Below are 15447 nucleotides of genomic sequence, written 5' to 3'. Positions count from 1 at the left end.
GTGAAATAGACATTGAAATGAGAAAAAAAAAGAAAAATATTGAAAATGTTTAGTTAGAAAATTTAGTTGTTGATCCCATTCCACCCACATCACTAGCAAGGCCAGGCCCATCCGTGCACCTATCTTTGGCAGGCTAACTTCTAAAGTGTCCCAGTTCCCAAAATTAAATTGAAGAAAAAAAGAGAGATAAATATAAAAATAAAATGAAATAAAGCAGTTGTTTGGTAATCAAAAAAAGGATGATGGGGGAAATAAGAATGCAATCCTAGTCAGATTGGTAGTTGGATCGATGAGTGCAAAGCAAAGGAAACGCGATGAAGGGTGGAAAAGATGATTGGGCTAAACCAAACGGAGGGGGGGCCCACACCTGATTAATAGTCCACTTCGTTCGGTGGGCTATTCACTCGCACGCACGCCCTACACGTACGGTCCTATCTCATCAAAACCCCAATGACCAAGTAAATATAAAAACAACTTTTTCTCTTATTCTTTAAGGGGTGGGCTACGACCTTTAGCTCACCCTTTTCTCATATTTTATATCAAACGGGGGTGGTGACATGATCACAAAGTAAGTAAAGAAGAAAAAAGAATCTCCAAAAAAAAAACACAAGAAGAGAAATAAAATGAATTGAATTTGATAAATAATAATAATGGACCTCAAGAGTCCAAACTCCAAATCCAACAGATTTGCCCTATTTTAAATGTGTTTGAGAAAAACCTTATCTTCCGAACCTGTACGAACCACACCAAATATCAGAAACCCTCAAACTCGAAGGTCCAATTAGCTCCTCGGGTTCGCTCCCAGGCCCAATCTCCATTTCTCTCCGGTGAGCCCTCCTTCTTTCTCTCTCTTCTCTGCAAAGCCCTAGATCTCACTCCGGTGAGGCTCAGGCCTCGCTTTCTGCTTCGGATCCGCTTTTCACACTCCAATCCTCTTCACGTATATATATCTGGTACCTCCCAAACCCTAACTCTTCGATTTCTCCGCTCTTCTTTATTTTCTTCCGGCCAAACTCTTTTAATCTTGCTTTTATTGCTAGCCAGTGTTCTTTATTGTAATTAGGTTTCCCTTTTTGTGTTTTGTGCTTTGATTTGTCGATCTCGGTGGTCGTTCTTCAGTTTCGTCTCACTGGATTGGCTGTTTCTGTGATGGAATGCTTGATCTGGACTGTGTTTTTGTTTTTTTTTTGTTTTATGTGTTCTCCTTTATAGTTTTTGCAGTGGTATATCGTTGGAGATCTGACGTTTCATCTTTGACTTTTGAGTTTGACCTTGGAAATAGTTTGTGTCAGCTCTGTGAGTTGTGGTTGATGGAGGGAATCTGCTATGAGCGTCTTTCACTGATGATTTTTGTTCACTTCGTACTGTTGTGATTGAACTGGGTTGATCTGACCCGTCTGTGGGCCCGTGTCTTCTTTGAGTTCGTGGCCAGTGGTTGATTTAAAAGGTTTATTGAATATTAAAGGGTTGTATGTAGTAGGATGACTATGGACAGCCTATTGGGTCTTTGATTCTTAAAAGAAGTAGGATGCAAACCAATAGTAAGGTGAAGGGTCTAACAGAAAGTCTTAAACCAGCCAGCAAAATAGGATGCTGGGTGCAATACTGATATGCTGGTCCATCCATTTTGTTGTTATTGGCACAGTCTACAATCCTCTTTTCAAAGCTCACTTTGAAAGTTAGTTGTTTATACTATGTCAACTCAATCTTATAAGAATTTGTTGGTTTTCCTCTCTTTCATAGTTGCTCCATGTAAAACAATGCTATATATTTTATTATCCTTTAATTCTTTTTGCTTGCTCTTTGACACTCTAAGATGTCACTTATGCAGACAATTGTAATCTATATTTTGTTTGTTTGTTAATGTTGATATCTGATAAGATACGGATATCATGTTCTCTTCATATCCTAGTATGGTATTAATGTGTCTGTTTGGAGAACATTTCCTGGTGGAAAGTAACCATTAATTGAAAAAGAGAATGATTTTTATTTTTATCATTCATGTCTATTACATTTTCCTTACACCTATTTGTAACAATCTAATCTTCCAAAAAAGGAAATAAGAAAAAAATATACTGAAAAATAAATTAGAAGATTCTACAGATATTTTCTCTAATTAGGAAGATTTTCCTCTAATTACAACACCATTACTTAGCAATTTTATTTCTAGGTGAAGCAGGAAGGTACATATCAAAATAAAATATGGTTACTGTTGAAGATAAAGTGGTTGTGACCCCTGATGTGAAAAATGCACCTGTCAGTACTGGTTTTCAACCCAGCAATGATCTGGTAAATTCGGAAAATCAGTCAGACCATAATGTGGAAATATCGGAGCCTCAGCCTGATAAGGATCTCTCCAATTTCCAGGCAGAGCCTAACAAAGTACTTGTGGCATCTGAAGTCCAGGCTCCTAGTGGCAATAAAATTGAAGACACGTTGCCCAATGCCGAAGAACCTCCTAGTAGTGAGTTGGAGAATCTTGAGACACCACCCAACGACCAGTCAAGCAATGATGAGGGCCCACACAACAAGCAGCATGTTGATTCTGTAGCATCATTCAAGAATCCATCAGAAAGCTCTGAAGACGTAGCTGATGATAAGCTTGTTAGTTCTGAAGCTCCTCTTGACCAGAATCCTGTGTCTGAGACACCATCAAGCGATCAATTGGTCACCTCCGAGACACTTCCAGATAATGGCGTGGTAGATTCTGAACATCAGACCAGTAATGATGTGGTTGTATCTGAAACACAGCACAGCGATGAGGTGGTAGCAGAACAAAACAATGAGGTGGTTTTGCCTGCAACGGTTCAAAGGGAGGAGGTGGTTTTATCTGAAACACAGCAAAGAGATGAGGCAGTTTTATCTGAAACACAACGAGGTGATGAGGCAGTTTTATCAGAAAAACAGCAAAGCCATGATGCAGTTTTATCTGAAACACAGCAAAGCCAGGAGACAGTGTTATCTGAAACACAGCAAAGCCAGGAGGCGGTTTTATCTGAAACACAGCAAAGCCAGGAGGCGGTTTTATCTGAAACACAGCAAATCAATGGGTCGGTTTTATCTGAAACACAGCAAATTAATGGGGTTTTTTTATCTGAAACGCAGCAAATAAATGGGGCAGATTTATCTGAAACACAGGAGGCAGTTTTATCTGAAACACAGGAGGTGGTTTTATCTGAAACACAGCAAAGTAATGAGGCATTTTTATCTGAAACACAGCAAAGCAATGAGATGCTTACTTCTGAAACTCAGCCCAGCAATGATGTAGTCATGTCAGATGTACAACCCAACAGTGAGCCACTGGTGTCTGGCTCACTGCCCAGCAATGAGATAGTCATGCCTGAGAGACAGGTCAGCAATGAGACTGTCGTACATGAGGCACAGACCAGCAATGATGTGATCATGTCTGAAGCTTTGCCTGAAAATGAGACGGTACATTCTGCAGCTGATCCTAACAATCAGCTCTCTCATCCTGAATCTCTTTCTCAGAATCATCATTATTCTGATTTACACATGATTCCTGAAGATCAGCTACCTCAACCTGAATCACTGCCCAATTCTGATCCACTGCCTGCTTCTGAATCACTGCCAGACAGCCATCTCACAGACATCAAACCAATATCTCATAATCATCTTGCACAGTATGATACACTACCCAACAGTCATATGCACCATTCTGAGGCAGTGGCCAACGATCAACTAGTAGCTCACTCTGAGGCGTTGTCCCATGAACACATGCCAAACTCTCATTTGTTGCCACACTATGGGCTGCAAAACAGTGAAACGATGCTCGACAATCAGTTAGTCAATTCTCAACCGCACTATGAGATAGTCAACGCTAGCAACATACCCACCTATGAGATAGTCAATGCTGAGACTCCATTGAACAGTGAGGAACCTACTCCTGAAACTCAGCCAAGCAAGAGGAGAAAAAAGAAGTCTATAGTCTGGGAACACTTCACCATAGAGACAGTCAGTCCTGGATGTAGAAGAGCATGCTGCAAGCAATGCAAGCAAAGTTTTGCTTACAGTACTGGTTCAAAGGTTGCTGGTACTAGTCACCTCAAACGCCACATTGCCAAGGGGACATGCCCAGCTCTTTTGCGTAGCCAAGATCATAACCAGTTCAGTCCATATACTCCACGGTCAAGGGGAAGTGATGCTGGCAATGCTAGCAGTGCACCAAAGCGACGCTATAGGTCCCCTAATACTCCTTACATAATATTTGATCAAGATCGTTGCCGTCATGAGATTGCTAGGATGATCATTATGCATGATTACCCCCTTCACATGGTTGAGCATCCGGGATTTGTTGCATTTGTCCAAAATCTGCAGCCCCAGTTCAATATGGTTACATTTAACACAGTTCAAGGAGATTGTGTCGCAACGTACCTGATGGAAAAGCAGTGTGTTATGAAGTATTTTGAGGGATTACCTGGACGTTTGTGTTTGACACTGGATGTTTGGACCTCAAGCCAGTCTGTAGGATATGTGTTTATAACTGGACATTTTGTTGATAGTGATTGGAAGTTGCAGAGGAGAGTTCTTAATGTTGTGATGGAGCCATACCCTAACTCTGATTCTGCTCTCAGCCATGCCATATCTGTTTGCATTTCTGATTGGAATTTGGAGGGCAGGGTGTTTTCTATCACTTGTGATCAGACTCCGAGTGAAGTTGCCCTTGGGAATCTCAGACCATTACTCTCTGTAAAGAATCCACTTATCCTCAATGGTCAGTTGCTGGTAGGAAATTGCATTGCCCGAACCTTCAGCAATGTTGCAAATGAACTATTAGGCTCCGTGCATCTTGTTGTAAAAAAGATCAGAGACAGTGTAAAATATGTGAAGACTTCAGAATCACATGAGGAAAAATTCCTGGAGCTCAAGCAGCATCTTCAGGTCCCCAGTGAAAGGAACCTTTTTATTGATGACCAAACCCAGTGGAATACTACATATCAGATGCTGGTGGCAGCTTCTGAACTTAAGGAAGTGTTTTCTTGTTTGGACACTTCTGATCCTGATTACAAGGGAGCCCCATCAATGCAAGATTGGAAGTTGGTTGAGACCATCTGCACGTACTTAAAGCCCCTTTTTGATGCAGCAAACATTCTTACCACGGCAACTCATCCCACTATTATCACCTTTTTCCATGAAGTTTGGAAATTGCAGTTGGATCTGTCTCGGGCTGTTGTGAATGAGGATCCTTTTATCAGCAACCTTACTAAACCCATGCAGCATAAAATTGACAAGTACTGGAAAGATTGTAGTCTGGTTTTGGCAATTGCAGTAGTTATGGATCCTCGATTCAAGATGAAGCTTGTTGAGTTTAGTTTCACAAAAATCTATGGCGAGGATGCCCATGTATATGTCAAGATTGTTGATGATGGGATTCATGAGCTGTTCCACGAGTATGTGACCCTTCCCCTGCCACTGACCCCTGCTTATGCAGATGAAGGAGGTGCTGGAAGCCATATGAAGACAGAGGGGTCTCCAGGAGGAACTCTGTTGTCAGATAATGGATTAACAGATTTTGATGTCTACATCATGGAAACTAGTAGCCATCAGACGAAGTCTGAACTGGACCAGTATCTGGAAGAATCACTGTTGCCACGTGTTCCGGACTTTGACGTTTTGGGCTGGTGGAAGCTAAACAAACTCAAGTACCCTACGCTTTCAAAAATGGCCAGGGATATATTGTCTGTCCCGGTCTCAAGCGTTCCTCCAGAATCTGTCTTTGATACAAAAGTGAAAGAGATGGATCAGTATCGAAGTTCCTTGCGGCCAGAGACAGTGGAGGCCATTGTATGTGCGAAAGACTGGATGCAGTATGGAGCAGCCGAAGCTTCCAACGCGCTCGTGAAAATGGAGTTCTAGATTTTATTCATGTATTTTTGGTTTACGTAGAGGGTGTGAAAGAAAGACCGCATCATGCATCACGATATTTGATGAACCTACACGTTCTCATTTAGGTGGTTGTACTCTCTATGATGGTAGGTTCTTGTATTTTACTTGTAGTTCCTAGTTATATGTTAGGCTATGTTGGTGACATTTAATGTGTAGATTTGGACGTGAATGCCTATATTCTAGTTTACTTCCCTGGATTAGATGCTAGAACAGATGCCCTCCTCAAGGTGAGATATGTTGATGTAATAATTTAACTCAATATTCAATCACTGCTATTCATGGGCTGTACTTGCTCTCGACCGGGCTAGTTTTATGCCTCTCGTATAGTTAGGATTCAATTTCCCTTCTCAAGCATGCCTTTTTCTTTTCTGAACATGTGTGTTCGTCCAAGCCATTTATATAAAGTGAAAAAGACCACTTGAAAATTGTCACTGTAAGCTGATGTATAATGTTACGTGATGGTATTAGAGATTAGCAAAGACGGGCTAACTGTGTTGTTTCAGCACAACTAATGCACCACTCGATTGAACTAGGGAACCTTGGTGACTGCAGGTGAGGTTTTTGGATCAAGTTAATGTTTTTCTGCGTATGACTATTGTTTTGAATTAGTCATCAAAAGCAGCAGTGTTTTGCAACTATTATTTGTAGATATTATGCAGAAAATAAGTATGTAATATAATAATTCAAACACATGGTTAGAGACAGAAAAAGTAAAGCTGTGATATAATTTTGACTTGATGATTTTTTTGAATAAGGTTTAATTTGGATAGATTTAATGTTAATTCATTAGTATTTCTCAGAAAGGAAAATAAAGATATAAAATGAAATGCATATTATTTTGTAAGTTCAAAATATATATGGTTTTATTTTACATTTGTTAGAAGGCTTTTATACTTTATATAATATATAATTCTGGTAATTCTGATTTACAGGGCCAAATCATCTAATAGTACTTTTTCTTCTTCTTAGGAATAGGCGTTTATTGAAAAATTTATTCGAATTAGAATTAATTCTCAAGCTGGCCCAACGTAAATTAGAGTCACCTAGCATACTGATTTTTTAAAAATTAATGATAAACTATAAAACTTCTTTTGAGGAAAAGAAAAGTTTGAATATGGTATAATTACATTTTGAATATAACAATGTTTTTAATATTGTAAATATAGTTCCATATACAACACAACGTGGAAAACGACCAGACCCACACAGGAGAAAAGCCCATTCAAATCGTATCTTCCAGCATCATGTCAAAAAAATTTCAATACCCACTATTTCGAATTTTATTTTTCGGAACATTAAATCAATTTCAGAAATATGTTTTTGAAATAGACTCACCCAATTTCCTGGAAGAACTCACGGATAAAATTTTCGGTGCAAGAAGAAAATAGACAGGTTACAGGAAGAAATAGCAAAAAGAGATTAATTTAACCACAAACTGGACTTTAACCCGGCCATTACACTCCCCTTTTGTGGGTGTTACTCCCTCCACCACCACAACTTGTTTTTTTCACCACTCCATTCTCCTTTTATTCTTTTCTTTATTTTTTCATTCCTATTTTATCCTTATTAAAATTTTAGGGTTAATATTATTTAAAATCTCACGTGAACATTCATTATCTTTATCATTCTTTCGTCTTTTTTTTTATTATTTTTCCCAGATTATCTCTTACGTTCCACTATCCTTGGGTTGTCTCTCATGTTCCACTTCTTCTTCTCTTTTATAGAACTGTGACGTGAGAATGTGGTGGGCTTTGTGTTTAGTAAGATTGAAAGTGGGGAAAGCAATTCATCTGAGTATGGTGGTGCTTCAAGGTGCTGGTTCAGAGGCGTCAAGGTGCGTAATAAAACCCTAAAATATAAATCATATAATCTTTAAACGGATGTGAGCATCCGTCAACGGATGTCAACATCCGTTTAAGGGAAAACGGATGTCGATATCCGTTTTTTCCTTAAACGGATGTTGACATCCGTCGACGGATGTGAGCATCCGTCGACGGATGCTCACATCCGTTTAAAGATTACGATTTATATTTTACAGTTTTTTTAATATTGATTTTGAAGATATTTAAATAATATAATTTATATTTTTTGATATATTATTTTTGAATATATGTTGATGTATTTTAATAATGTATTTTTGAGGAAGAAAACTGATATGGAGGAAAAATGGAAGATGAGAATGGTGGAATTTGGGTGATAATCTAAGAAAGTTGGAAGGTGGGTGAGAAGGGATAGAAAGATATAGATTTTAGGGTTAAAGTAAATAATTAGGATTAAAAAGTATAAAGGTTATTTTTGTAATTATAAAAGGTTAGTTTTGTAATTCAAAAAATATGTAATAGAATTGGGGAGGTGGAAGGAAAAAATGTGGTGGTGGTGAAGGGAGTAATACCCCTTTTGTTTACAGGCCATACTTTATAGGCTGTTTCTTCTTCCATCTCATCAAATTTCTTTCTGCACTCCATTGTTTCAGATTTTATTTCCAGAAATTTTGATGGGGATCGGGTGCAGGAAAGAAAGTTTATAACGGGAGTGACATAATAATGATAGCGGCGGTGATCAGGTGGAGGAAGAAAGATATTTTAGTAATAATAGTAGAAAAAATCCTGTTTTCATTTTCTTTACTTAAATATATATTTTAGTTTAAAAATTAATTAAATTTAAATAAATAATTATTTGAAAGATAAAAATGATAAAATAATATTTTAATTTTAAAAAACGATTATTTTTATCAAAAAAATTAATTGTATCAAAATATAGAATTTCTTTATTAATAGTATAAACGAATAAAAGAACTTCTGAGACAATATATGTCCATTTTGATTTATTATTTAATTTTTTTAATACATTGCTTATTATTTGTAATGCTTGGATCAAAATAGGGTAGTTTTAAATTTTAAATAAACAATTTTTCTTATAGAAAACTGAAATTAAAATCTACATTTCGAGAATATTTTTACAGAGTATTTAAGATTTTTTCAACTTCTTTTTTTCAAACTATTGTCTAAATAAACACATTTCCAGAAAATTCTTCCCTCGGGTCTCATTTTTATCCAACTATAGCACATAACCCAGACACCGAATTTGCAGAATCAGTTAGCGCATGCAATTTGCTGTGATTATTTTCCTTATATTAAGTGAATATATATATAGCAGGAGACCGTCAAAGTTCCAAACTGAACTATTCTCAGAAGCTTTCGGTGGACGAGGACGATTTCGGGGATGATCTTGATGCGGTTGTAGCCATTTGCACTCAGGTGAATGTCATTTTCCTATTCAAAAACTTAGCTTCATGATAAAACGTTTATAGGTTTCGTCATATTGGGATAAAATAAAAATAGGACTCGTTGAAATGTTTGAAATCAATCGGTATTGTTTAAGATGACTTCAAATAATGGTATGGTTCACTTAGTTAAGACGAGTGCCAGGTGTTCGGGGAAAAGCTTGAACCGATATATGATGTCTTGTAGCATAAGAAGAAAGTTCTACAAATTCATTGGAGTAGAACATTTTCTGAAACTTTGTATGTTCGTTTTTGTACACTGTAGCTATCACTTATAAGTTGTATTTCTGTGTGTCTTACTGAAATTCACATATTGATCAAGCATAAGTACCAATTTTTATTATAAATTTATGAAAAGTTCTGTGGCATGTAAAATCAATGATTGAAATCTTTAATCTAAATAATGTGTTTTTTTGTGTAAATGCATTTTGTAATATATGTTGAGTGTTTTGAAAACCGCATAATTATGATTTTTTTTTTAAAACTTTGATACTTTTGTACTTCTAGGATTAATTTTAAACTTTTTTTGTTTGTCCCCTCTACCTTCTAGGTTTGGCTCTGTCTTCAGATGGGGCTGCCACATTCGATCCACACCCACATAATATCAGTTTATATTGGTTATGTTTGGACGAATAAGAAATGGGAGAAGGTATGGTGACGTTGCTAGCTACCTATAAACTCTGACTGGCCACAGATGCTCACTCAGTACAAACTACTGAATCAGTTAGTCTTAGTCAGGTCGTGGTTTAAAATATTTGATTGGGTTTTGTATAAAATGAAATCTAGATTATCCCCCATGTATTAAGCAAGGATTGGAAAACGTACATCGGTGTATTGCAGGTATGTTTTTGATTCAATTGTCATCCTTCTGTTCCTCTGTTTGAGTTTTCTTATTCATATTTGAAATATTACATCCATCTATCCCCTTGTCCTGATGTTATCACTCCCGAATCAAAATTCCATGAATTCATTACTGTGAATCATTTGAAGAAATAAGGAACATAAAATTGAATGGGTCTTATTTGTTAAATGACTCTGTGGTAAAAGACTTGGGTTTTATTTTCTTCAGATTTCACTAGAGAAATCTTGAATTATCCATTTTAGATTAATGTCCTTTTTTCTTGTTTTTTATTGTTACGAGGTGAAATTTTATTTTTTCTTTGACAACTTGATTGTACCGAGTTCTCAGGTGCAAATTAGGGTTCTTAATCATGAATATCGATATTGATTATTTCAAGTTGGACATTGATGAACTTATTGGTGAATTCACTCAGGTATCAATAACATATGTCCAGTGATTTTCCTCATTCTTTATTTTTAGTTCAAGGAGCGTGCTTGCCATTGTTTGGATATTAACAATCTATTATTGATGTTCAATTTTGGTGACTGACAGAATGAGTCAACAACTTTGGCTGACATGAAAAGAGTATGGCTTTCGAGGAAGTTCTCCTACATATATGAAGCTTGTCCTTCTACCAACCTGGCCTTCTTTATGCAATCATTGTATGCTCATTGTATTGGTAATGTATAGCTGGTATATGCAGGTTTGATCATTACTCAATTGAGTTTAGATTTATTTTTTGTGGGCAATTTGCATGTTGAATGGTTTATTCATGCTGAAAAATATTTCCAAAATTATAGAAGCAGTGATCCAGTCTGAAAAGCTTGTAATATTTTTAAAAATTTACCTGAATCTGATGAGTATGTAGTGTGCCATTATAGCCATTGAAGTTTCATTTTACTGGTCTTTATAGCTTTATTTCAGTATAAAAACTCCTTCATCTTCCTATGCAGGTTACATTGTTGGTACTGCTTCTTTATCACACAGATTAGGCGGCTTTTATTGCCTCTACTGTCTTTACGAGACTCAACCCTTTAATCCTTCTTTTAAGGTCTACTTATCTCTTGGTATAACAATTTTCCACTTTTATAAAACAATTATGTTTAACTATACAGTTATTGGATAATTTTTGCATTGTCATGCTTACGTCTTATAAATAGTTTGGATGTGTGGAGGGAACTAGATTCATTTTGTTCATAATTGCTTTAATTTTGATTTTTCCTTGAATCAATTTAGCCTTTTAACCCCGTACCTGTATATTTCTCTTTGGGTATGTGCTCCATCGGCGCACCTCACTAATTTGTGATTCAGTAGTTGCAATCCATAATGTGCCATTATCACACAATAAAAATATTCTTTCATGTGTTTAAAATTTAGTTTTTATAGCTAGAACAGGTGTGCAAAAAAATTTAGTTATTCAAATCCAATCCTAAATCATACTAACCCAAATCACTTGAAGTCTATTTTGACGTATCTGTTTTAAATCCAATCTAATTAATTGTATTGCATGTGGATTAGTCAGTATTTTGAATTTAAAAAAATCCAAAATCAATGTTCATCCTAAGAAATAGTTTGCTCAAGACAATTTGTTGTTGGTCTTGGCTTGACTTTGGCTGAGGTGTCCTGGATTCGACCTCAATCAGAATATTATTGGCACGAACTGAGTCAGGATGTTGTTGGGCTTCTAGCAAGGTGTCAACTAGCATACTTATCTATTATATATCTCTTTTAAGGTTAAGAATTACTGGTTTCAAATCCTAACCTAACCTGAAACTTGTTTACATGGCTTGATTTGTAGGAAGACCTAGAGACAGGTCAATCAGTTTAACTTGGGTAATGAGCCTAAAAAGGACAATGAGTCTTGTTCATCAAATAAATTATTCTTTATTTTCTGAAGAATAATATGAAGGAAGTAAGAATAATGCATATAATTGTTCATATTGGCACAGGGTAAAATAGTTAGAGAAAGTCTTACAAAAAAGAAACAATTTTGTATTAAAAAAAATAATGCATAAAGGAAAAAAAGGGAAAAACTTCAATTAGAATCATGGAACACTTCTAAGAAGCATGGACACATAGACACGAACACAAATATGACAAAGATACATATACAAAGATTCGACTAAATTAAAAAATATAGGACATGGGCTATCTATCTATATATATATATATATATATGAGTCTATTAAAAACTACCGACCTAAAAATCAATAGAAACAGTTATAAAAATAACAAAAGAAAAATTTATGTAAAATGTCATGTTTGGTCATCTTAATTGAAAAAATACAGATTCTATATCTAGTTCATCAAGAGATAACGTAGCAATCTTAAAAATCTCATTATCATCCATCCAATGAAAAGTCATCTCTTGCAATATCTCAGAATTTAGTTGTTTCTTCATTGTTTCTTGAGGAGTTTCTTGAGAGAAAAGATTGTTATGAACAAATATTAGATGCTTCATCCTTTGAGGTGTTGTCTTATTATTTTTCAAAAGATGTATAAAGGAGTTGGTACTTCAATGGCATATACATGCCAATCACTAATAGCTAGGTTGGTAGAATTGAATACATGCTTTTTCTCTTGCATTTCCTCCACAGGGAAACATCCTACATCGTACAGAACTTAGATATTCCCGATTACAGTATTTGTACCTCAACAATGTTGTGCTTTAGTGACTGATTTTTTTTTTCCTTGTCAACTTCTGTTTGGAAAATACGTGTTTTGTGTTTTGCATGTGTTGGTACTTCCAAATGTGGTGAAATAATATATTGGCCAAACATTTTCTCGCTTATTGTTTAGTGCTTGGCACCAGACATGCATATGTTACATAAACTGGCTTTTCAGAAGATAGTTAATATGAGGCATGACAGAAGAAAACTTTTATCTTTCTTAATGTGTTGTGCAATGTTATTTCCTAACTTGCTTCATAGCGTCACTAGAGTAGTTATTACTGAAAATATCTTGTTTTTTAATTTCATTTTATGTTTCATCCCACTTTGATGCTTCATATTTGTCCGAATGTAATGATGGTTCACATGAAAACCTAAATTTATGTGTTCATACAGAGGAATTAAAGAAACTTAGAATCCTTGTTGCTGATGCCAAAGCCAATGATATTAAAGTGGTACCTGCTCTAGTAAAGAGAATGCTCGAAAGAAATGTTTTCCTTTTTGGCTCTGTCGACTTGATTGAAGGCAGTGTTGCAGAGACTGTAAACCAACTCCAACAATTACAGAATGCCCGTATTCAAGTTGCATATGAAAAGTAAACCACCAAATTACATTTATATCCGAGATCCTTCTTTCCTTCACATGTTGCCATGATAATTAAGTTTGCTCTACAGCTTATTGTTTTCATCTGTTCACTGTGAATGGCAGGTTATTTGAGAGCTCTTCAATTGATAAATATATTCAGATGGACCTTGTAAGCACCTTAATGCTCTGTCACTTACAAAATGATTTGTTTATTTTGCTAATTACACTGGTTTGCTGTCAGATTTCTTAATGATAAGTTTATGTGAAAAGTATACTAATCTTTTCCATTTACAAGGGCTCTGATGGTATTATAAACATGAGATGCTGTTATGTAATTTATAACATGCTTTCTGGAAGCACCTAAAGGCTCAAATAAAAAATATTTTACGTATTACTTAATTTTATGTTTCTAGTTATCATGTTTACTTCTTTTTTTCCGCGGGGGGAGGCTGCTTGGGGCCTATATCTCGTGCCTATCAACTTTGAGGGGTTTTGGCACTTGATATTGCCTATTTTAAATATTAAGGAAGGCCTGTAAGATCCTCGCAACTTCTGTAAATTAAACACTTGTGAAAAATGCGATTCAATCCTTGCTTTCATCTGGCTCTGGGTGATATTTATAATTTCAGAAGCTAATGAATCTGTCTTGAGATGTATTTCATGCAAACTCCTACTATAGACTGTATTTTTAATTGTTTGTGGTTTTGTTGCATTTAACTCCCTTTCTCTTTTCCACATGCCAGGGCGTGGAAGTTGAACTCAATTTGCTTAAGAACAAGTCATTGGGATATGCTGCGGCCAAGAATGTGGCCATTCAAGGTGCTTGCCTGTTAAAATACTTTTCTTTTTTTGGAGTGGTTGCTGGTGCAAAGCAAGTTTTTGTTTTTTCCTTTTTCCTGTCATCCTAAAAAACTACTGCAGGCAACCTAGAAGAAACACGTATCATGACTTTTCTTTTTCCTTTTTTCTGTGACTTGTTACGCTGTTGGTTTTTCTGATTTTTAAAACTAGAAAGATCTTGTCTTCCTATTTTAAGTGCAGTCATATTTTGAGCGTATTTCTTTTGAAGAATGACAACTTATATGATTGGGGGTTCACGGTTTTCCAAATTGTGAATTGCTTCCCTTTTTTTATACAAGGAAGGACAAAATGCTGTCCTCAGAACTTCTGGAATTCTTGACCTTAAGGGGAGGGTGGGGATGTTTTGGTTTTTATTGTCTGGCTGTTTCAATTTGCCAACACATGATCATTAATGTTGTCAATTATCTAATTCTATGTCCTCATTTTTCATTAGAGGCAAGCGGTATTTTAGACGTTGAAAACATAAAGCACATACAAGAAGATAAGCAACTGATTGGAGATGTAGTAGAGAAGGTTGCTAATGACTGGTATGCCCAGAAACAAGCATTTTATAAACAAACAGGATTGGGGGAGGACGATGAATATGAGAAGGAACTGGAGCAATTACTTCTAGATCATCATCCACATAATGGAGATTCTAACCAAGATTGAAGACTATTAAAAGTAATCAAAGTTTATGTATTGTTTCATTGACAGTTTTAACTGTCTTTTGTCCTTTAGACAATTTTTATTACAGACTTTTATTTTCATGTAATGCAGTTTTTCAGTTTTTTATGTATGACAGTAACTTTTGTTTCTCTCTGAATCCTGTCTTCTCTGCATAAGGTGTGTGTGTATGCGAATGGTTTTTATCTTAAGCCCAACAGTTTTTTTGTATTGAGAGCGAAGTTCTAAACCTGCGTGAGGAAGAGTAAAAGTGCATTACTGTGAGTGCAGATATGGCTACAACGGGTGCCATACCAGGGAATCTTCCTGTGTTTGATAGGCAAGGATATGACGATTGGTGCGTGAAGATGGAGGCTATCTTTGGCTTCCAAGAAGTTGATGATATTGTGAATATTGGTTTCCAAGAACCTGCCAAGTTACTTAATTATGAAATGTCCGAATAGTAGGAATACTTTTTTATTTGATTGATTTATTTAAATTAAATATCCGAACGTTGCCTATATGGATTGTGCAAAATATGATCCGTCGAATAAACAAACAAGCATGGGCTCAGGAACTGGTTTTGGCATAAATGACCTTTTACTTGGAGGAAACTCTTCTGATAAAGTGTTTTGTCTTGAACGCACATATGCAAATCC

At 36.0% G+C, this 15447-nt stretch overlaps 2 protein-coding genes across 4 annotated transcripts; both read left to right on the top strand.

Moving 5' to 3' along the window:
- The first annotated feature begins 700 nt into the window (after positions 1-700).
- Positions 701-6255, top strand: LOC124840710 (zinc finger BED domain-containing protein DAYSLEEPER-like). Its single transcript, XM_047316812.2, has 2 exons — positions 701-953; positions 2171-6255. Exon 2 carries the CDS (start codon positions 2203-2205, stop codon positions 5872-5874), a length of 3672 nt encoding a protein of 1223 aa, XP_047172768.2. The 5' UTR covers positions 701-953; positions 2171-2202; the 3' UTR covers positions 5875-6255.
- Positions 6256-8893: 2638 nt separating this feature from the next.
- Positions 8894-14948, top strand: LOC148195294 (uncharacterized). 3 transcript variants are annotated; one of them, XM_088094999.1, is made up of 9 exons: positions 8894-9161; positions 9738-9836; positions 9974-10027; positions 10581-10707; positions 10982-11095; positions 13094-13292; positions 13406-13451; positions 14026-14101; positions 14577-14948. In XM_088094999.1, exons 2-9 carry the CDS (start codon positions 9756-9758, stop codon positions 14792-14794), a joined length of 915 nt encoding a protein of 304 aa, XP_087951125.1. In that variant the 5' UTR covers positions 8894-9161; positions 9738-9755; the 3' UTR covers positions 14795-14948. The 3 variants fall into 3 exon arrangements, with proteins under 3 accessions (XP_087951125.1, XP_087951123.1, XP_087951124.1); XM_088094997.1 differs by adding an exon at positions 10377-10461 and having other exon boundaries at positions 8895-9161; positions 9738-10027; XM_088094998.1 differs by lacking the exon at positions 8894-9161 and adding an exon at positions 10377-10461 and having other exon boundaries at positions 9768-9836.
- Positions 14949-15447: the final 499 nt, after the last annotated feature.

This window comes from Vigna umbellata, chromosome 7 (genome assembly GCF_029865625.1).
Source record: "Vigna umbellata cultivar VRB3 chromosome 7, Vumbellata_1.0, whole genome shotgun sequence".
NCBI lineage: Eukaryota > Viridiplantae > Streptophyta > Magnoliopsida > Fabales > Fabaceae > Vigna > Vigna umbellata.
The sequence above is the reverse complement of the archived record's forward strand: the minus strand, read 5'-3'. Positions and strand labels throughout refer to the sequence as shown.

What these genes read in the sequence shown, in the direction of transcription:
- LOC148195294 (XM_088094999.1), top strand. Translation starts at nt 9,756, where the DNA reads ATGGGGCTGCCACATTCGATCCACACCCACATAATATCAGTTTATATT. An exon ending in CGTACATCGGTGTATTGCAG is followed by an intron (nt 10,028 to 10,580) that starts GTATGTTTTTGA and finishes GGTGACTGACAG; the next exon opens with AATGAGTCAACAACTTTGGC. An exon ending in ATTGTATGCTCATTGTATTG is followed by an intron (nt 10,708 to 10,981) that starts GTAATGTATAGC and finishes CTTCCTATGCAG; the next exon opens with GTTACATTGTTGGTACTGCT.
- LOC124840710 (XM_047316812.2), top strand. Translation starts at nt 2,203, where the DNA reads ATGGTTACTGTTGAAGATAAAGTGGTTGTGACCCCTGATGTGAAAAAT.